Source organism: Meles meles, chromosome 5, assembly GCF_922984935.1.
Source record: "Meles meles chromosome 5, mMelMel3.1 paternal haplotype, whole genome shotgun sequence".
Classification (NCBI taxonomy): Eukaryota; Metazoa; Chordata; class Mammalia; order Carnivora; family Mustelidae; genus Meles; species Meles meles.
The window spans coordinates 23,742,624-23,765,783 of record NC_060070.1 but is presented as its reverse complement, the minus strand read 5'-3'; the positions used below and the strand labels follow the sequence as shown (position 1 = coordinate 23,765,783).

Below are 23,160 nucleotides of genomic sequence, written 5' to 3'. Positions count from 1 at the left end.
TCTTTTTAAAAAATATTTCTTAAATTCTTTAAATTTTATTGGAGATTTGATGATTAAGCAGAAAAAAAAAATAGGGGCTCCTGGGTGGCTCAGTTGGTTAAGCATCTGCTTTCAGCTCAGGTCATGATATCAGGGTCCCAGAATTGAGCCCCGGATCAGCAGAGAGCCTGCTTCTCCTTCCTCCCCTCCCCCTGCTTGTTCTCTCTCGCTCGCTCACTCAAATTAAAAAAAATAAAATCTTTTAAAAAAATAACCAAAGAGTATTTTTAAAGCATCTTTTTTGAAGGTTTTGTTTGAAGAGGAAATGAGGTCATTTATTTTCTTGTTGTTTTAATTTCATATACTTTCTAATACAGTGAAATGCCCAGATCTTATATGTTTGATGAGTTTTGACAAAAACATACAGCTATGTAATCCACACCCCTATCAAAATGCAGAAGAGTTCTATCACTCCAGAAATTTCCTTCCTCCTCTTTCCAATTAATTCCCACTCTCCTACCCCACAAAGGGAACCATTTTTTTTTTTTTTTAATTCCTTTCACATAGATAAGCGCTGCCTGTTCTGGAATTTAAAATAAATGGAACATGCAGTGTGTGCTTTTTTGTGTCTGGCTTTTTTTTTTTTTTTTTTGGTAACTTTTATTTTGAACTAAGTATAGGTTCACAAGATGTTGCAAAAATAGTACAGAAAGGTCCTGTGTCCCATCATCCAGTTTCTCCCAATGGTGACATCTTACATAACTATAGTACATTATTAAAACCAGCAAATTATACAACGTTGCTAACTAGAGTACTATTTCTGGCTCATTTTGCTTATAGTATATTGTTTTTGAGATGGGATACAACTTTCTTGGTCCCAATTTTTGGTATTGGTTCTTAGGCTTGCTAATTTTTCAATGATGCATTTGTTAGTGGGCAGGGGACAGCTATTTGCTACGTAGGAAGCTTCTTTTCCGGAAGGAATAGCGGGATAGTTCTATAGCTAAGAACTCCCTCACCCAGCTGGCATGAGAAAGTAGGCAGTCAGAGCTCTGGCCCTTCCTCTCCACTTCTCCTCCCCTTCCTGGGAAGGGCCTGTGAACAGGTAACTCATGTTCCCCTCGAACTTTCCAGGGATGGCGTATCTAAAGATCTGGGGAGACTCAGAGACCCCAGACATGTAATGTAATGCCTTGGGTTTTGAACTTGGAAATAGGAGAGAAACTAAGGCAGATCGGAGGGGGAGAAGATGATCACCATATTGAAAGCTGTAATTTATAGCGGAGGCAGGCTGGCATTCTCATCCTGAACCCCTGGATTAGACATGCCCCCCCACCCCCGATCACAAGGAGGAGCAAGGGAGAGAACCTCGTACTCTGCGGTCAGGAATTGAGGAACGATGGTGGCCAGGAGTGTCATGATGAAGAACATCTCTTCACAAGGGGCATCAAGCCTGGGAAGTAAATATTCCTATGCCTGTTGTTTCCGGGGAGAGACATTTGCTTCTTAATTGCTGTCATGACTGCTCAGCCTCGTCTCTTCCTTGTAGACGAATTAGTTGTGGCAATAAAGAAATGTCAGTGACTTTAAGGTGGAATCGGAGAAAAACGGTGTTAGTACTTGGTAGTTCTTGGTATTACATTATCTTTCTCAGACTCATTTCCCTCCAGCAGGAGCTGGAGAGTAATGAACAGAGGCAAGTGTGGAAAAGAGGCCCAGAATAGGGCTCTGGGGGTCTGAGGAGGACAGAATCATTTCCTGCGGAAGTAGGACCCCCACAGTGGGAAGGTGCCAAATGGGCTCCACAGCCAGGTGCCAAGCGTTATCAAGGATTATGAGTTAATATTACTTTCATATGCATAGATCTTAACTCCAATAAATTGCTTAGGAATTTGGGGTGCTGGCTTGGGAATTTCCTGGATACGGTGGCATCTTGTCGTTAATGCCTCTTGTCTCAGCCAGAACTGTATGAACCGTCCATGAGACAATACGAAACTCCTCCAGTTACCACAGAGGCTCTGGTTTGGGCATATATGTGGTCGCACTTGGGCACGGATCCAGAAAATGAATGCGCTTTTATTAATAGAGGGAGATGGTTTTGCTGAGGTTGGAAAATGGTGTGGCTTTGGTTCTTAAATCATTTGACACTATTTGCGGTCTCTGGTGGCTGTATTCATTCTTTCACATCATCAGTGGGAAGTGAACCATTTTGCAGTTGGCAGTGAAGTTGAGATAAAGCTCGAGGGATTTTGGTTATGGATGTTCCAGATGATTGAGAAATAAAGTGAATGTTTCTAGAGACAGCCAAGTGGAGCAGGGGAGACAACAGGCAAGGAGTCCGAGCTTAGGATGCCCACCTACCTGGTGGCCGGTGGACTTTCTGAGACTCAGTTTCCTCATCTGAAAAGTGGGGCTCATAATACCTTTCTTGTCTGCCTCATGGAGCTGGTTTAGGGAGCAAATGAGATCAAGTTGACAGGGTAGCTTTATAAACCATAAAGCTGCTCAAATTCTTTCCATAATCACATTCAATGTATAAAAGTAAATAAAACTGAATCCTCATGCTGATTTTGGGAAAGGAAACATAATAACTTGCAGACTATTGATGGTGCGGTTTTTAACTGCGCTATGTTCCAGAGGTTTCTTTGAAAGCTGGTTTTCTGAAATTGGGAAAATGTTTCTCCAAGAAACAATATCATGATTGATGGTGAAGTTCTTCGGCTAGCCGAAAAAGACTGCTTCACTTATGATGCACTGAACTAGGAATTCTAAGGTGAGCTGTGAGCTCCAAGCCCTTAGTGCTCTGGGGCAGCTCTGGTGGCTGACTGCCTTCTAGGGCAGAAGCTGGTGGACTCCCTGGGGACCAAGGATTCTGATAGAGGAAAAATGCAAAGGGAAGAGAGAGGGCCAGCCACTCCAGAAATGAGCAGTGTGCAGAGGCTCAAATCAAGCACCTTGCGCCCACCCTGCCCCGTGCCCACTTTGCCCCACGCCCACCCCAATGCAGTAGAACATGCAGGAATGGGGTCCCAGCTGCCGGGCCTGTCTTGTCATTCTTAAATCCCATGATATTAATCAGGAGGGCCTCATATTTTAAGACAACGATTTCTTGTGTCTGCTAAGGTTTTTCTTTTCTTTTCTTTCTTTCTTTCTTTTTTTTTTTTTTTAAGATTTATTTACTTATTTGATAGAGACAGCGAGAGAGGGAACACAAGCAGGGTGAGTAGGAAAGGAAGAAACTGTCTTCCCGCCAAGCAGGGAGCCAGACACAGGGCTCCATCCCAGGACCCTGGGATCATGACCTGAGCCGAAGGCAGACGCTTAATGACTGAGCCACCCAGACGCCCCAGGTTTTTTAATTAATAGTTGAAAACACAACCAGAGATCGATAACTAAGTGCCTATAGTCAATCGGAAAAAAAAAAAACCAAGATGCTTTTTAATTCTAATTTTGCTATACTAAAATGATGTTTATAAATTATAAAAGCCTTTATGAATTGTCTAATCACTTCTCAGCATAATTCTTCCCTTTATAATGCATCTTGAGGATGCAGTGAGAACTTTCCATGCTAGGGTTTTTGTCAAACTCTTCAGACATTTTTGCTTAGAAATTCTGATTGAAGGTGGGACCCAGTACCTCTTGTGACCAAGGAATTTGGGACCCAGAAAGAAGAAGCTGCCTCAGCAAAAAGATGAGAACCATAAAGTTGTAGAGTGTAGCTCAGCCTGTTTTCAGGAGCAGATTAATAACCAAAATCCCACCAGAATGCTTTCTTGGCTTATACTGAAAATGAAGGGTGGCGCCTCAGACATCATCTAACAGCTGCTAAGAAGCAAGGACACCTAAATTCCCATCAGCGTCTTTGTAGAGGATCATTTAGGTATTCTCCTTCCTCTTCTTCCTCCTGCTTGCCTCGCTGCCCCATGCAGTCATGCATTAGGAGATGGGAAGAAAAAGAACATGCTTTCTTTCCTTTTTTTTTTTAAGATTTTTATTTATTTGACAGACAGAGATCACAAGCAGGCAGAGAGGCAGGCAGAGAGAGAAGGAGGGGAAGCAGGCTCTCCTCTGAGCAGAGAGCCCGATGTGGGGCTCCACCCCAGGACCCCAGAGCCGGAAGGCAGAGGCTTTAACCCACTGAGCCACGCAGGCGTCCCCAGAAACATGCTTTTCTGTTTGTTCTTTCTTGGTGGGATGACACGTGGAAACTGCTCCAGTGAGCCCTTTGGAAGCTCAACAGACATCGATAAAATCATCTAACCTGCATTTCTTCTTCTGTCCTAAAGGATTTGAGATGATTTAAAAGTTTATAGACAGTAAAACAGAAAAGTACATAACTAAGCAGAGTTAGAAACCATATAAATTCGAATGGAAAGTTAAGAGCCCTGTCGCTTCTGCAAGCTTAAAGCTTGGACTTTGGTGAACTCCTGCTTTGGGGGCAAGCCCAGTGGGTGGCTTTCCTGGGGTGGGGGGAGGGCAGGAAAACTCATTAGTGATTTCCGCAAATATATCTCTGTTAAAAGTGGGAGCAAGGTTGAAAGTTAAGTGGGTTGACTAGAAATTCGTCTTTACTGTTACCACAGTATTTAAGGAGACTCTCCTCCCACGGATCTTTATACATTTTTCCCAGAAAGAGCCCCTTGTCTGTGCTTGGCAGTGAGAACCCCCACCCCACCCCCCCCCCCCCCCCCCCCCCCCCGCACTGAGATTCCTGGCTCTCAGCCAGCCTCTCAAAACGGGGGAGCCTGCTCGCTGCCTCAGCCTGGTGACCTCCTCCTGATCCCCAGCCCTCAGGGCTTTAAGCTCTGGCCTCTTCTAACCCACACCCCCTCCACCCCCCACCCCCGCACTTTCTTGCCAGAGGCTTCTTAAAGGGGAAAGTCCTCCTTTTCTGCTCCTTTGTCCCTTCCTCTCCTTGTCCTCCTCTTTTTCTTCTTCTTTGTTTTTATTTTTTTTTTTTTAAGATTTTATTTATTTATTTGACAGAGAGAACACAAGCGGGGGGAAGGGCAGTTGGAGGGGGAGAAGCAAACTCCTCACCAAGCAGAGAGCCAGAAGCGGGGCTCGATCCCAGGACCCTGGGATCATGACCTGAGCCAAAGGCAGGCGCTTAACCAACTGAGCCACCCAGGTGCCCTGTTTTAACTTTTTGTAATGGGATGAGAAAAATAGTAGAGAGAGAGAGAGGAAAAAACTGAGGTTGAAACAAGAAAATAAAACCTCCTGAGAACACTATCATCCCTTTTGCTGAGATGGTGCCTTGCCAGACGTTGGATATGGGGAGCTAGAGGACAGCTGTAGATCAAGGTCCCCAATCCGTGAAGCCATGGGAACCACCAGGGAAGAGGACGGGTTTCTGGGTGCGATGGTTTGAATGGGTATTTCATGGCCTCCGGCTGCCTGACTTCAGGTCAGGATTCACGCGGGCATCTATCTGGGTTCTTTGGACTCCAAGTGTGGACACTTGTGAGTCATTCCTGGGACTGATGTAATCCAGTTGCACTTGACCGCCCGGGATGTCTCTAGGGAAGGAGAACAGGTAGAGCCAGGGTCAGATGATGAGAATTTTCCGCGTTATGGTGGTGATGGCCTGGAAAGCCTAAAATGATGTATGGTCTTCCCAGAAGACCATTCCTTAGCTGGGAGACCGTGCTGTAGACCCATGGTTAAGCGAAATGCTCCAGGAGTTTGTTTTCCCCTCCGATATTTTGGATGATGACGCTTTCAGGGAATAATTTACTGAATTGTTGTATAATGCACTTGCTTCAAAAGACTTGAACACATTCGCTTGAAACATTATTTTTATTATCTCTGCTTTTAAGGGAGGCAGTTATATTTTTCTTGCTGTGGTGACAAAGGAAAAGTAATCAAACATATGTACTTAAAAATTGTTTTTAAAGTTGATTAAGGATGGCCATAATGAAGCTTTATATTTACCTAAGGCTTTACAGTACACAGAGACATTGTTATTTTCCATCATTTCCATTGGATACTCACAACCACCCCAGGAGGGGAGCAGAGATCATAGCTGCTTTTCACAGGTGAGAAAGTGGGAGAAGAGGAGTGATGAGTGGGGGCCTCAGTCACGTAACTAGAGAGAGATTTAAGCCTTGAATCTCCATCATCTGACTTGAAGGCCGGTGATCCCTCTTCTGCATTTTGGGTGTGAAGTCACGTAACATGGAGAGAGGAGCCTTAAAGTTTGACTCCTGTTAGATGATGGGGATTGGCAATGCCCTTCCCACGTCTTGTCTCAGCGAATCCTCACAACTCCAGGGAGCTGTCACCATGCCCACTTTTCTGAGGAGAAAATGGTTCCCTGGGAGGTTCACTTGCTTCGAGGCTAGTAGGTGGTACGGTTGGGGTTTGAGTGTCAAAAGTGTTACAGAACTGAAGCATTGGTTTTTCTGACCTTTACCTTTAGTAAATTGGGTTTATGGAATTGTTCTCTATTTTTTTTTACAAATTTGTTTACTTGTTTTATTTATTTATTTATTTTAAAAGATGTATTTATTTATTTGACAGAAAGAGAGAGAGAAAGAGATCACACAAGCAGGGGGAGAGACAGGCAGAGGGAGAGGGAGAAATAGGGAACCCAATGCAGGGCTTAATCCCAGAACCCTGGGGTCAGGACCTGAGCCGAAGACAGATGCTTAAGGACTGAGCCAGCCGGGCAACCTGTTTTCTTATTTCAGAGACAGAGGGAGAAAGCAGGGGGATGGGCAGAGAGAGAAAATCTCCAGCAGGTTCCCCACTGAGCTGAGTGTGGACCCCACATGGGGCTTGATCTCATGACTCTGAGATCATTACCTGAGCCAAAACCAAGAGGCAGAGGCTTAACCGACTGAAACTCCCAGGCGCCCCATTCTCTTCTCCACTTTCAGACAAAGATAGCTTTCCTGAGCATTTTTACAAAATAAGACAAATTTGGGGGCACCTCGGTAGTTCAGTTTGTTAAGCAACTGCCTTTGGCTCAGGTCATGATCCTGGGGTCCTGGAATCGAGCCCACGTCAGGCTCCCGGCCCAGTGGGGAGTCTGCTTCTGCTTCTCCTCCCTCTGCCCCCCTCCCTGTTCATTCTCTCTCTCTCAAATAAATAAATAAAATTTAAAAAAAAAAAAAGACAAACTTGCAAGAAATCAATACTTGTCTCTTGGAAGAGAATGAAACTAACAGTCTTAAATATCCTTTGGCCAGGGATGCCTGGGTGGCTCAGTCCGTTAAGCATCTGCCGCCAGCTCAGGTCATGATCCCAGGGTCCTAGGATAGAGTCCCACATTAGGCTCCCTGCTAGGCGGGGAGACTGCTTCTCCTTCTGCCAGCTGCTCCCCCTGTTTGTGCTCTCTCTCTCTCTCTGACAAATAAAATAAATAAAATCTTAAAAAAAATCCTTTGGCTAGAACATTATTTGATGCTACTCTTAAGCCTATGGAATGAGAGGTTTCTAATCTGTGGAACTGATGGGTCATGTCTCAGGGTAACGTGAAAGTCGTATGAGAGACAGCTAACAAACCCAGATGATGATTTATTTCACCCTAGGGTTTTGGTATACTAATCGCTTATTAATATGAACTTCTCATTCTTTGTCTTTGAACCAAAGTAGTCTTTCTTTACATTTATTTCTTTTTTTTTTTTTACTTCGTGCCATTTGTCCTCAAGCCCATGTTGTCTGGTAGGAGATACCCAACAGGGGCTTGCTTGGTTTTACTACTGATTTAATGAAGCTTGTAGGATGAATTTTGTGGTACGGATTCGTGTTACTGTATTTTCCAATTAAAAAACCAAAATGGCACAAACACGCTTTTGTCCTAGATGACGGCTACACTGAGAAACTTGGTGGATTCACCACTAGCAAGAAGTAAGTTGCTGAGCATCGGTGCCCTTCCCCCGCTCTGCACGGTGATAGGGCAGTACATGGCTGACAAGGATGTCTGCACCAATGTCGCCAGAATATTCAGGTAGGTGACCTAGGAAAACGAAGTAACCTTAAATAAGTACTAAGGCTTAAATGTGGGGTTATCTTTAATATTTGTGTGTGTGCGGCTTGCAAGGAATCCTATGTTTGCTCCTTACTTCCCCCAACAATAACAACAACAAAAAAAAATCTAGTGGCCCAAGTTCAAAATAAATGATGTAAAACCAATGACCCCATTTCCCGTGTATTCCTAATGTGATTCTAAACTCATCCTTTGTAAGTCACCTTAGTTCTTTGGTGAGTTGTGAGTTATCCTGGGGTTTTTACAGGATAAACAAAAATTCCTCTTATCTTATTGGAGATACAGAACTGTACCACAAAACACGATGAACTTTCTAGTATACCTGGAAACAGGACTTAAGGATCATAATTCAAAAAGGGCAGCAGTGCTTAGAAAGTCTGATCTGACCTGATTATTTTATTTCACTTGTGTGACTGAATTTTGGCTCATATACTCACTCGTCACGTTTATACTTCAAGCCAGAAGTGAGGACTGTCTGAATCCAGGTCGCTTCAAAGCAAGATGTTAAATTTCAGAACTGTCTTTAAATTATGCATTTATATATTTCCTCTTTCAAGGCTCCTTGCCCATGTTTTTACATAATTATCCTTCTCAAGAGACCTGGGCCTTTTTAAACTTCACTGTAGTTGTTTAGTAAAATAGAATATTCTCTGAAGACACATCGGTAACTGACCCCGGGATGGGATGGGGTCCAGATTTGATTTTTTTAGCCCTGTGCTTTCCCATCTGGGTACTTAGTTCTGGGCGCTTAGCACTCCCCTTTTGAAATGCTATAAAATCATACATTTCGGTTTTGTATCTGGTGGCGTGCAGGGATTCAATTTAATTTTTTTTTCCCATATGGCTAGTCAGTTGTCCCAGCCCCTTTTATCAAATATACCACTCTCCCCAACTCCTCCCCTGCCCCACCGGTGATTCTAAGAGCTTAATTAGTCAAACACAAGATTCCATATACTTGTAGGTCTGTTTCTGGGCATTCTGGCCCATCCTCAGATCAGTACCACACTGTCTTTACTGTTATAGATCAAAGTCTTGCTATAAGATAAGATGAATCCCAGGGCGCCTGGGTGGCTCAGTGGGTTAAAGGATCAAGCCCCACATCGGACTCTGCTCAGCAGGGAGCCTGCTTCCTCCTCTCTCTCTGCCTGCTTCTCTGTGATCTCCGTCTGTCAAATAAATAAATAAAATCTTTAAAAGAAAATGAATTCCTCACCCCTTTTTTCCTTTAAGATCCAAATTCTTCCCTCTTTCTCAAGAGTTGGAGAATCAGCTAAGGTTTGTGGTAGGAACTTTAGGGTTTTTCTTGGAATAACACTGGATATGTAGAGCAACTGGGATGCAAGTGAAGAGAACGGACACGTTTATGATACCGAGTCTTCCACCGATAAACATTTATGATATTTTCTTTAATATCTTCCCATAAAATTTTATAATTTTCTCCAAAAAGATTTTGCACATCTTTTATTAGATTTATTCCTTCGTGGCTTTTGCTGCAACTATGAATACAGTCTTTAAACATATTTTTAAAGGGGATTAGGAAGTACAAATTTCTATTTATAAAATAAATAAGTCACAGGGAAAAAAGTACAGCATAATAATATCATAAGAACTTTGTATGGTGACAGGTGATGACTGCACTTATCATAGTCAACATGTTATAATGTATAGAATTGTTGAATGACTATGTCATATACCTGAAATTAACATAGTAGCACATGCCAACTATATAATATGTGTATAAAATACTTCCTAATAGGTCGTTGCTGGTTTATAGAAATAGTATTGATGTTTGCTTATTAATTTTAACCCAGGAATCTTGATGAAATTTAGGGCCAAGTGTTAGTCTGTAGATTCTCTTGGATTTTCTAGGCAATTTGTCTGCAAATAAAAATAATTTGTTATTTTTTCCCCCAATTATTACAACTCTTCCATGCTGTCCCACCTCTTCCTTACCACCTCGCTCAGGATGTCCCATTGAAAGCTGTAAGAGTGTTGGACCTGCCGCCTTGCTCCTGACTTCAAAGAAAATATTTTTGTGCTTTTACCAATTAAAAGTAGTATTTATTGTAGGTTTTTGTATATACCCTTCAGAAGGCCAGGGAAGAATTTTCTCACACTAATGGATGTTAAATTTTCTTGAATGCTTGCCCTGAATCTATTTTGATTGTGTGGATTTTCTTTTTTTAATTCATTAATATAGGAGATCACAGATTAATAGATTTTCTCATGTTAAGCCACTATATACCTATATACCTATACACTATATACCTGCTAGGTTTAATTAGCTAATGTTTTATTCAAGATTTTTCATCTGTGAGTTAGATTAACCTGTATTTTTTCCTTTTTCATATTGTCCTTGTCTGGTTTTAGTATCAAGTTTATTCCAGCCTCATAAAATGAGTTGTGAAATATTCCCACTTTTTCTCTTTCCTAAAAGAATTTGTGAAAATGAAACTTCCCTGTTTCTTGAAAAATTTATAGAACTTGTTTGAAAAGCTATTTTGTCCTGGTGGGTGTGTCTGCACACATTCTTGTGTGATTGTCATTGACTACTGATTCACTTTTTTTAATGGTTATATATTTGTCGTATTCTCTATTTGTTCTGGGGTTAGTTTCAGAAAGTTATATTTTTATAGGAATCTGACCATTTTATCTAAGTTTTCAAGCAATAGTCATTCCAAATATTCTCTTATTATCCTTTTAATCTCTGTTGCATTTTGAATCATGTGCCCTTTTATTTTTTAACTAATAATATTTACTACTACTATTATTTTTTTTAAAGATTTTATTAATTTATTTGACAGAGGGAGATCACAAGTAAGCAGAGAGGCAGGCAGACGGTGGGGGGGGGAAGCAGGCTCCCTGCCGAGCAGTGAGCCCGATGCGGGGCTCGATCCCAGGACCCTCAGATGGTGACCCAAGCTGAAGGCAGATGCTTAACCCACTGAGCCACACAGGCACCCCTACCACTAATATTACTTAACAAATACTTAGATAACGACTACCAAGTGCCGGGCAGTGTTCTGAGCACTTTCCAAATATGAAATTATTTATTCCTTTTAACAACTTTAAAGGCGGGTACTATCCTTATTGTCTTCATTTTATATATAAGGAAACTGAGTCATGCAGAGGCTTAGTACTGTTCTCAGTATCACACAGTCGGAATTCAAACCAGGCCATCTGTCTGGCTCTGGAAGCCGTACATTTAAGCACGAGGTCACACTGACTCTGCATTGTTTATATTGATTTTCACTCCTTTTGATTGCTTATGATGTTTCTCCTTTTTTTCTGGGTCAGTCTTGCCAAAGGTTTGCTAATGTTAATAGTTTTTGTAAAGTATCAGCAGATTTCTTGATCCAATCCATTGTATGTTTGTTTTCTATTATATTCCTTCTGTCCTCATCTGTATCAACCCTTTTCTTCTACTATCTTTGGATATATTATATTTTTCTTCTGTTTTAGTTAGAAATTTCATTCCTTTTTTAAAATCCTTCTGAAGACTAGAAATTTTCTTTTAAATGGTGCCAAAAAGCATTTCCTTTAAATGCTTTAAATGGTGTATCTCACAAATTTTGATTCATGTGGTTTTTTTTTCAGTTATTTGGGTCTCCGTGTTTTATTTTTAAACCTTCATTTTTCTTTGTCCCATAAGTTATGTTTTTAAGTTTTCAAAATTAAGTTTTCTAAGATATGTATTCTCTTTTTTAAATTATTTTTATTAACATATAATGTTTTATTTGCCCCAGGGGTACAGGTCTGCGAGTCGTCAGGCTTACACACTTCACAGCACTCACCATAGCCCATACCGCCTCAATGTCCATAACCCAGCCACCCTCTCCATAACTCCCGCTCCTCCCAGCAACCCTCATTTTGTTTTGTGAGATTAAGACTCTCTTATGGTTTGTCTCCCTCCCAATGTCATCTTGTTTCATTTTTTTCCTTCCCTGCCCCCCAACTCCCCCACCCTGCCTCTCAAATTCCTCATATCAGAGAGATCATATGATAATTGTCTTTCTCTGATTGACTCATTTCGCTCAGCGTAATACCCTCTAGTTCCATCCACGTTGTCGCAAATGGCAAGATTTCATTTCTTTGATGGCTGCATAGTATTCCATTGTGTATATGTACCACATCTTCTTTATCCATTCATAAGATATGTATTCTTATGTTGATATCCTAATTTAATTGTTCTTTGACCAGAGAATATAAGCTGGAAGACACTTCTCTGAAAATTTACTGAGACTTGTTAATGGCCTCGTACAAGTTCACGTTTTTACAATATTGATGATGTTTTATCTATTAATCTATCATTTAATGAGGGATTTAGAACATCTCCCAAGTTGATATAGGTTTGTCAGTACTGCCTTGTGGGTTTTGGTTGGTTGCTTGTTTGTATGCCTTCAAAATTTTGAAGCTGTTTTCAAGGCTTTTAACTTTCAGGACATTTTGCCTCTTATCGCTGTATCACTATTGAACAGTTCAACATTTGTTTCTGATGGGGTCCCAGGGGATCCAGTGGTTGGTATCTAAACAGAATTTATGTAAATTTCTTAGTTTGTGTTTTCCCAACCGCATGTATGGTGTAAATTCACACTGAATACATGTATCAGAGACTTTGGGTTTCTCTTTTTCGAAGGATCCCCCTGGCCTCCACTTCCATGCCCCCAGAATCTAGAGCAGACAGCAAGCCTCCTTGTGTCTTCTCTGGACTGGCGTGTGGAGTATTTCTAGCCTCCTTTTCAGGCACGGGCGACCCTTTGAACATCTGCATTTGGAGTAACCGTATGTATATTTTAACTTTCTGAGAAAAAAAAAAAGTTTATTTTTATTTTCCCATTTGGCATTTCTGCAGCAAACTCACATCTTACCATGACTGCTGTGTAGCCTTGGCCAACTACTCCAGATGTTATGCCTTGTTTTTGAAACTGATAAACAAATACCAGAAGAAACAGGTCAGTTCTTTGCATATAATTCTTCAGAATGTCTTTGCATTGGTGTGTTCTTGTGAGTTCATGTCGGGTAGTCTTATGTTTTGAAGGTACCAGTCTTTGAGAAGCTTCCATCTGATGTGTTCATGGGCGGCCCAAGGAGACTATTACTTGTAGGAGATGAAGAGGGAGTAGTTTGAGGCAGAAAGGGCTACAACAGGATGGTTGATGTGGTAGGATTCCTGGTTTAGGGAAAAGGGTCGGTGCACAGTGTCGTTCCTCCCAGTGATTTATAGGCCCTCACTTGAGAATCCTCTTGGGGTGGGATGGGGGTCATTTCCAGGCCCCACCCCCAGCCTGCTGAGTCAGATGGGGGGGAGAGGCCTGGCCATCTGCACTTCAGTGAGGACCCCTAGGACCTCTGATGCAAAGTACAGTTTGGGAACCCTACAATGGGTAGACTCTAAAGATTCTTCTAGCCCCGAAATTCTTTAATTCTTTGACACTTTAGTATTTAGAAGATGAAATTCTTCCAAAGTAAGGTAAGTATCAGAAAGAAAATAATTTGGTGTTAATGGATCAGGTAAAAGTGTAAAAAGAAGGAAGAAGTCATAAATGACTCCTTCATAAAATCATAATAGTACAAACATCAAGGTTTATTATAAGTTCTTGAATATTCATTAAATGCGGTTTATTTTTATTCAGCTTTATAAATGCTTAAGGTGACATCAGCTCTTTAGTGAGATGTTTTATACATGAACACAGTATATATTCATTTCAAATATGGTAAAATTTCAGAATCACTAAGTTTAAAACCAAATAATTTATGTGTATACTAAAAACATTTTAATATAAAGCTTGTGTTTATTTATATTGGACATCTCAAAACCACCTCAGAATATAATCCCTGTTTGCCACAAATAGCATGTAACTTATTTTTTACCCAGCCCAGTACTTCTGCTGAGAATGACTAAATTTGTCAGATTTGAGCTATTATTAGCTGATTTATTAAAAGGTTACTAGTCTCTTTTTGGTTATACAGATGACAGAGAAGTTTCTATGCTCATATTATACCATGACTACATCTTGAAGATGATAAAACCTTGCTTAAAGTGTTAAGTTTTCATTTAGCTTTTGAGCAGTATTTACAAATATGCACTTGAGTTTCTGATTCTGAGTATTTGGGCTACAAATGCTTTCCCCTACATATTTTGTGTTTTCTCTAATTTATACACTTTGAATGATTTCAGGGTATAAGAATTTGCTATGTCAGTGGAAGAATCGATTAATCTACCCGAAAGTGTTCTCAATCTGCTGTTAATTGAAGTGTCCATTAAACATTTATTAATCTAGAATTTGGTACAATATATTATCTGAACTGTAATCTTTGGACAAGTGAATTACTCCAGCAGAAAACTTAGGCACTCCTATTCTTGGTTGTCTTTTTTAAGGAAAAAAATAAAATGGTAGAAAAGATACTTTACTATAGCATTAAAAGAATTCTTTTAGAACCTGTACTTAAAAAGTTAAGTTATAGATTTTATTTTGAAGTGTTATTTTATGGACTTTCTTCGTAATTTTATTTTGTCATCATTATTCTCTTTTGCTTTGGTGTTTTGATCATGGATGATTTAGATAACTAGAACTGGAGAAGACACCTTTGCTTGCACTAGAATTTTCAAAAGTGGATGAAAGAAAACATTTCTGTTTAACAGTTTGATTTCAAGTTATGTCAGAACCTGTAATTTTTTAAAAAGGGAGAAAACCTATCAGTTCAGTGCTAACAAATAGCCCTGTTGTTTTGTAGCGTTACTAGTAATAGCTGTTTGTTTTTCTGACTGTAGCTTGGATGATGGCCATGTTTAGTAAACAGACAGATCCCCTGGTATCTTGCCAATAGGAGACACTTGTGATGTCTACGTAGTTAGGAATATGCTTTTTCTGGTTCAAGGGATGAAACGTCTTAAAGTTTAATTGGTACAAAATTTTACCACGTCTCTTAGTGAAGTGTTTTTCACTTTGGACCAATAGTTATCTGTAAAGCAAAATTGGTGTTTCAGAGCCATATTTTTCCTCTATTGATCTATATGATAATTTTGTGTTCCTATTGAAATTATTTTGGTTCAGAAGAATGAAGAACTCCTTGCAAACTATGTGCAGTACATATTGTTTCCAGAACCATCAAAGAAATGTGTAACTTATTAAATTATTTTTATCACTATAGTAAAAATAATATTCAGGGGTGCCTGGGTGGCTTAGTCAGTTAAGTGTCTGCCTTTGGCTCAGGTCATGATCCTGGGGTGCTGGGACTGAGTCCCACATCGGGCTCCCTGCTCAGCGGGGAGTCTGCTTCTCCCTCTGCCTCTCTCCCTGCTAGTGTTCTCTCTCTCTCTCTCTCTCTCTCACTTTCTCTCACTCTTTCTGTCTCTCTCTCATATAATTAAAAAATTTTAAAAAATCATATTCAGATATATTGTATATTTCCTTGCCTTTTTTAATGATACTAAAAATAATTTAACCTCTTCTTTTTAAAAAATTATTTTCATTAACACATAATATTTTATTTGCCCCAGGGGTACAGGTCTGTGAATCATCAGGCTTACATATTTAACTGCACTCACCACAGCCCATACCCTCCCCAGTGTCCAAACCCAGCCACCCTATCCCTACCTAATTTAACCTCTTCTTGATGCCCAAGGTCAATCTTATAAGTATTACTCACTGCTCTAGAGGCTATCTCTCCCATCCTGGGAGCACGAGTCTGTTGATGAGATTCTTTAAATGTCCATGCCTTCTTTTTGTAGATGTCTCTCTCTTCCCTTTCTACTGATTGTTAACGCTGCCTTTGGTAATCTTCACTTACCTTTTGTGATTATTTCCTTGCAGTTAGGAGAGGAGACTCACAATAAAACTTGTTAAAAGTATCACTTAAAGAAGCCTTAAATACGATTGAATATGAATGGGCTCTTAATGAGGGGAACTGAGGGGACTCTTACATGAAATAGCCCTTGTCATTTCTCATCTTCAAGGGCCAATTAGTAGTATAAGATGTAGCTCTCTTGTGTCCTCTCCCTTATGAAGCTTTTGAAGACCCTCAGTTCGTCCCACATCTGTGCATCATTTTAAAGATTCAAACATAGCCAGTACACCCAGCTAGCACACCCAGAGCTAAGGATGTCCCAAGCAGAATGTCCCCAGTCTTAACCACTTCACTGTATTGAAGAAAAAGTCTTCAAAACTTAGAAATAAGATGCTGGGCTGGGAGGCTACATGTCCTGACAAAGTCATGCTGGGGAACTGTTTATTCTCCAGGAGAATGTATCTGTGTTTAAACTTGCTATTTACTATTTGATTAGAACCCAGGCACTATAAAGTTACACATTAATTTGTAGATTTTTCTCTGGTAGACAAGATAACCTCAAAAGTTATGATTTTATGACCCTGTGGGCTATTAGCCAGGCGCGTATCTAACCTAGTAATCTAACCTTCTTTTGAATGCTTGTAAGCACCCAATTCTTTAATTGTTCTTGGAGCCAACTTAACCATTGTATTGGCTCCCTCATTAATGAGATAAGTGATTTTTTTTAATGCGTTAATTTTATATCTGTATGAGAGTCATGTTGTTAACTCTTTAAAAATTCTACTTTGACTCTGTGCTGTGTTTTACTTATCCTAAAGAATGAATGTTTACAGTTTTGATCTCTGATTTTTTTTTTTTAGTAAGAAAAATGGACACATAATTCATATTTTCCTCAAGACCAAAATATTTAGAAGAGCAGGGTAATTGTTCAGGCCATAAGGAAGTAGTTATGTGTCCCAACTACTTCCTAAAATCATTAACCAAAAGCTCCATACTCCATAGGTCTTTATAAATATTTCTTTTGTGATTCCCCAAATGGTTGTTTTTTGTGTAGCTGCCTCGCCCACTAATGGGAAAATTCCTGAAGGACACAGGCCTTGTTTTGATAAACCTGAGATGATGCTTGGCGTACTAGATGCATGACAAAATGCTGAAAGAATGACTTTTGAGTATTTGAAATGCTTTGGAATCCCTAAAGCATGATAAAATATTTCTTCTAGTATTCTAGTACTTCTTCCTTAAATATTTACTTTCCTTTTCCTGCTTTGGAGGAGGAAATAATAATAATTTTTTCCCCACATTTTTCACATTGGTGAACTGTCATACAGAGGACTAAAACAGTAGTAAGGGATTTTAAATTACTTCAGACCAGGATAGCGTCTTAGGTTCATGTTCCCAAATGGCCAGGTGAATATGATTTGTATTTCCTCTCTTTTAGAAATAAAAGTAAATCCAGAAAACCCACCACCAGGCATGTTCTGCTGGGAATGTATTAATCAGCAGTGGTTAAAAACTGCTACACCTGAGATTTATTTGGATGTTGGGGCTTTGAACTAATCTTTGGAAAACCCACCAGGCCTCCAGCAACTTACAGAATTGTTAGTTCTTATAATTTTTATTTTATTTTATTTTATTTTATTTCTTTTCAGTGTTCCAGAATTCATTGTTTATGTTTACAAAAATCCTAGACAAAGTTGCGTTGTAGACGTATCTTTGGAAGACTGGTAGTCTCTTAATAGACATAGCTATCACCAAGTGATTAAAGAAGGAGGAGTCTATATACCTTATCTTTCTTTCTTTTGAGAGGTCAGTATTAACTTTATCTTAAAAGTCTGAGGGCTACACTGGGAATCAGCAGAGACTTCATTTTTCTGAGATTAATTTTTAAAGCAAAGAGCGTTCATTGCTAAGCATTTTTTTCCAAGAATACAGAACAAAAATTAAAAAAAAAAAAAAAGGAAGGAAAAAGAAAAAGCCCTCTGCATACCTCCTTAAGTGATTTTATCAAGCTGGTGAGGAGCTCTGCAGGAAACTCTTTTGGCCACTTCCATGGTCCAGCAAGGGGGAAATTCTGTTTTAACTCAGGTAGTGCCAGAGCTGATGGCTGCTGGGAGAAGTAGAATATTTCCTCCCCGTATCTGCTGATTTTCCCACTGAAGGAAAGAAAAAAAAGAAAGGAAGAAAGGAAGAAACAAATTTTGTGTGAGAAAATGCCAAAAGTTAAAAAAAAAAAAGAACCCCCCCCTTTTTTAACATTATTCATATTCATCTCTTGTCAAGGTGAAGTCTGACTTCTGCATATAAGACTGGGTCTTTTTAAGATGTACTTGATCTATGTCTATCAGGTCAGTGATAATGAAGGGTTGAGGGGCATTTTCACTTTGATATTCTACACCTCTGTGTTGTGACAATCTGTTACAAGGAACATGGATTTTTATTTTTTAAACTGATATTATAAAAACACAGTAGGTCTTAAGATGGAGAGATTTCTAATTCTTCCTTGATAATAGCTCCTAAATGATCGTCAGAATCACCCGGGGAGCTTTAAAAATACACATTCTCAGGGCCCCACCTGTGAAGATTCTGGTTCTGGGCTGGGATGGGGCCCAAAGACCTATTTTTAGAGGTCATCAAGTGATTGAAATGCATAGCAGCTTTGGGAACCCTGTGGTATAACTTATTAAGGTGGTTCCTTAAAACAATTACTCCAACATCGACAGCGGAGAGTTTCTATAAAATCTCAAGAGATTTTAATGTGATAAATCAGATCAGCCACACAGGGTCAGACTTTCTCTGAGGGTCCTGAGACGGACAGTGTATCTCCCTTGCAAAGTAGGAGCCCGACTATCAAGACAAAGCAGATGCCGCCTGGGAAAGGTTTCCCCAGCAAGCAGGCATAACCGGCCCTTTCGCTTTTTGCACCAAGAGCTGAAGGCTTTCTTAGCTTGAGAAAATGGGATGGTTTATTAGATGCTTCCATGAATTTTTTTTCCCCCTGCTGAACTTGTGTCAAAACATCTAGTCCTGGATAAAAGAAAACAAACAAAAAAGGAGTCGTGGGACCACTCCCAGGGGTAAGACTGACAGTGCTTGACATCATGGCATCGCGTTGGTGAGATTTCAGGCGTGGGTCGGGATGAACCATTCAGGAGAGGCAAGTTCAGGCTTTCTCCTGCAGGACCCTCGGAATGGCCTGAACTTCAGGTAACTAGACTGAGTTGTGGATTTGCATGGAACGAAGTCACCCCGAGATTTTATTGATAAAGGAATCACCAAATGTTCCTTCTGATGTCCTGCTCTGAGAAAGATCAGTGTAGACCCATATCTAAACTTCGTAAGTTTGCAGCAGATACATCTGAGGAAGACTCGTGTGTGTACAAAACATGGCCGAGTTGGCTCCAGCCCTCTTTGCATGCAGCCCTCCAGTGAGGTGGGCCTGTCTGTGGCGGACGGTTGTGGTACCAGCCAGGGTTTCTGGTTTTTCAACAGTCTCAGAGAAAAGGAATCCACTCCTCCCAGCTCTCACAAAGGACTTCCTCAGGGAGAACAAGGGAAACATCTTTGGCTCCTGTCTGAGGAGGTTAATTGGTCCAAGATCCATGGTACGACTCATAACTCCAGTTCCCACACACACACGGAGACCAAAGCACAACATTTCAGTCAGCTTGATGCCGCCCGAAAGCTAAACTATAGCACGAGGTAGAGCAGCTATTACAAATGCTAACCAAAACTCGATTAAATGACACGTCTCATTTCAGAAATGTGCACATATTGTATGCTTTATGGTGGAAACTACATTTGGTAGAAACCAAATGTACCAACAGATGGGTCTCATAACGCAGGAACGAGCAGGGTCGGCAGCATCCTTGCAAACCGGGGCCTGCCTCCGAAGGTGCCTCTGACGTCAGTGTCGCTGCAGTTAGCTTCTCCACAAAATATGCTTGGGTTTGTTTTCTGGAAGAACATGAAGGGATTTTCCCCACTTCTTCTGGAAATATCTATTGGGCAGGAGATCCGGTAAAATGCCTCCAAGAAGCGTTGTAAGATGGGCAATATTTCACAGAGGTCATGGTCGAGAAACAATAACCTTTATCTGCATTCCCATCACTTGCACCCATCCAGCAGCTGCCTGTCTAACCCTCTCCATTTTTAGATGGGGTCAGTTTCTTGTTGTTTTTTTTTTAACCGGAACTTCCAGAGGCAGGCCAGTCATCAGAGTACTCGCAAACACTGTCTGGGAATCGCCCGACGTGTCCTTGCTTGTGCCGCTTTCAAAGTCAGTCCTCCCTCATTCCATTTGGACTTCTTTCCGCGAAGCGGTCATGTTCAGCCTCGCACGCACGGTGAGCACCGTCTGATCTGGAATGTTTGGAAATGGCCGTGTTGACCGCAGACCTGGAATGTCTACAGAGTGTAGGCTGACCGCACCACCACCGTCTGCCGTCTTTCTAGCTGTTTCCTCCTTAACGCAACCACAGGGGTGCAGCCGTCCAGAGATAACGCGCCCTCTCTCTCCGCTCCATCTTGTGCGGGGCCAGTGAGGATCGGCCAGGAAGGCACCTCCACCCCTTCCCCTGGAGCCTTTATATGGCAACTTGGCTCCCAGCTCGCCCTCGGCCTCCCGCCTGGCAGGAGCGGGCCCGTGGCTCTCTTCCCAGCCCCTCTGCAGGCACATTCCCAGTGGGTACTGCTCGCATTTGGCTGCGCTCGCTCCTTTTCTCAGCCTTGGCCTTGGTCGGCACTCCTGACCGGGCACGCAGCACAATAACCCCTCGGCGTGTTCATTCTTTCCAGCTCCTGCTGCTTTGCCCTTGTGGAACTGGCTCTTCCCCCATGCAGCACGGAACCCGAACGCCTGATTTATGTCTGCGGGCTTAAAAAAAGAGCAGAGCCCAGTGAAATTCTAGCCCTGCCTGGCGCTTTGGAGCAATCCAGAAGCACATAGCTGGGGCTTGATAAATGACTGCCGACGGGGTGGATAGATGAGGCATCAAGTGTGGTGTCTTCTGGTTTGATCGTCCACTTAGACCCTGGGTTTCAAGTCTCCAGCATCTCAGATTCTTCCGTCTTGTACGGGGCGGCACTTCTGCAAACCGCTGACCCACCTTCAGGACCCCAGGGTTAATTAGCATTTTTGCGGGAACGCAGTCTGCCTGCCACGTGGGTAAAACTGGTCTGTTCTTCAAGCCACCTCTAAGTTCGATTCACGTGGCCGATTCATGTTGACCTTTCATTTGAGGCTGGGAATTTGGGTAAAGGTGGCAAATTGCAAATCCTGATTAGCTCTCAGATCCACATTGCAAGAGAAACTCCTAACCCAATTTTAAACGGGGCACCAAGAAGATCTTTGTAAAATGTTTTCCTTTACTCACTAGACGTGGTTCTGTCCCAAGTAAGTGGCATCTGCTGACCGTGATTTATTTGTTCTGGGATAGTTTGATATGGTTCCTTCCCTGGGGTCGGCATGATGTACGCCAGTTATTTTAAGGCTGCGTAGGAAGGGTGTGGGCCTCGAGGAGGAATATGTTCGCTTTGGCTGCCCATGGCCAGGGCTAATAACGTGAGATCATGTGGAATGGGTCGCACGGGGCCAGATGGTGCATCAGACGCTAGCTTCGACGTTTACTAGGCAGTGCATGTTTTTGAGCAAGGGGATGATGTAAGAGCCTTAGGAAGCTATGTTAATGTTGATCCCAAAGGAGGGACCCCATCAAGGGTCTGTGGTAGGTGTCTAAAGGCAGGAACAACCCCCCCCCCCTGGGGGGGGGCAGGCATAGGAAGGAGGGGCCGGGAGATTCTGAGATGGCAGAGCAAAGGGACCTCGGCGACTGGTTGATGAGGGGAGTGAGGAGTCACAGATGTCCGTGGGGCCAAGTCTGGGGGACTGGACAGGTGAGGGTTATGGGGAAGGATGAGAAGGGCTGAAGGAGTTTGGGAATCCATCTGTAAGCACAGATGCTCCGAGTCCTGTCCCTTCTCACCGGGCTTGGACTTGGGGGTCGGTGAGTGCCAGGAAGCCTGAGTCTCCACGTCTTTGAGAAGGAAAGCCTCCTTCGCTGACTTGAGGCCAGTCTCTCCCATGTGGAAAGCAACATCAACACGCCCGCCCCTTGCTTTGTTCCAGTTAAAGCAATTTCATTTCTAGCAGCCCAGGGCCCCCTGAGACTGAGTACCGTGCTTGCTCCTGAGGGCACGACATTTCCAAAACTAAGGAGAATATCCCACATGCTATGACTGGAAGGCACGTTGGAGGTCAGGGCTCTCAAGAGAGGCGGACCTGTTTGTCCGAGCTCTGGTTGGCCACCGGTGTTGCTGCCGGGCCGAGTCCATTTTTATGCACAACGAGAAAGTCCATACGAACTGGTGATGATACTAGACTGCTTTTCTTTGAGCAAAATATCACCTCTCCTGGTTCATCTTCACTTCGCTGTTTCAAAATCCATGGCTGGGGGTATGGATCCGCAACCTGGTATGAAATGTATTAAAAATGTTCCAAAAGTTCAGGGTTGATTTGTAGGGGGCTCTCCGCGACCGTCTGAGAATAAAGGAGCAAATCTGTACCTCGAAGGAGACCTGTATACTGCTGAAATGATGTTCCTCCTGCTGTGGATTCAAGCCGTGGTCTCCACACATGGATACTTGGGGCCTTTGTCTAATCCTTCAGATCTTTATAGAATATTTAATCAAGGGGCACTTTGTGGACTTGAGAAGGACTGGGCTGTGGGACAATAAACAACCTCTCTGTGCTGTAGTCCGAGGCAGTCCTCCGCGCAGGGCCGACCACCCAGGGCCGGCCTCGGCCCGCCGGGTCCTCTCAGGGATTCCAGATGAGTGAAGACAAGCCCCACCTCGCCAGCCTCCTGGGAGACGGCTTCTATTTCGGCCTCGTCCATGTTCCCCTAGATCTGTAGAGAATAGAGTCGAGAAAGGTGGAGGGGGGATGAAGAGCTGCCTGAGCCAACCCCGAGGAAGAGGACAGACCCAGCGAGCATAGCAGTTGCTGGAAGCTTGGTGCTGCAAGCCGCGCAATCTGCCATCCCCGTTTGTTGATCTCGCATGCCATCCTTCAGTTGGCACCATGGCTGCCAGGAACCACCCCCTCCTTTTTCCATCCGAAGGCAGGGAAAGAGGCATTGTGGCAGAGTTAACTCTTCCTGCCCCGAAGTCTAGACTTCCTCCTTCCCCAGCCTCCCTGCCCCAGGTGGGGGGTTGGGAGGTTGCTAATCTGTGCCATGTTAGGATCCACACAGATATTAGAATCGAAGAATTTTAGAAGTCAAAGGGGCCGAGGGAATTTTTCCGAAGAAGAAAAGCAGCACTTCGTTGCCCCCAGATTGGACTGCACGTGGCAGGGGCTGGAGGTCACCTGAATTTGGAAGGACAGTGATCTCTAAGGA

The 23,160-nt window shown here is 42.3% G+C and overlaps 1 protein-coding gene across 1 annotated transcript in view; it reads left to right on the top strand.

Annotated features, from left to right (window-relative positions):
• The window catches only part of ARMC2 (armadillo repeat containing 2), a 110,862-nt gene that overhangs the window by 66,223 nt on the left and 21,479 nt on the right, over positions 1-23,160 (top strand). The window contains exons 11-12 of the mRNA XM_046004179.1: positions 7,791-7,936; positions 12,828-12,927. Of these exons, the coding sequence (XP_045860135.1) occupies positions 7,791-7,936; positions 12,828-12,927 (246 nt within the window). The remainder of the gene's footprint in view (positions 1-7,790; positions 7,937-12,827; positions 12,928-23,160) is intronic.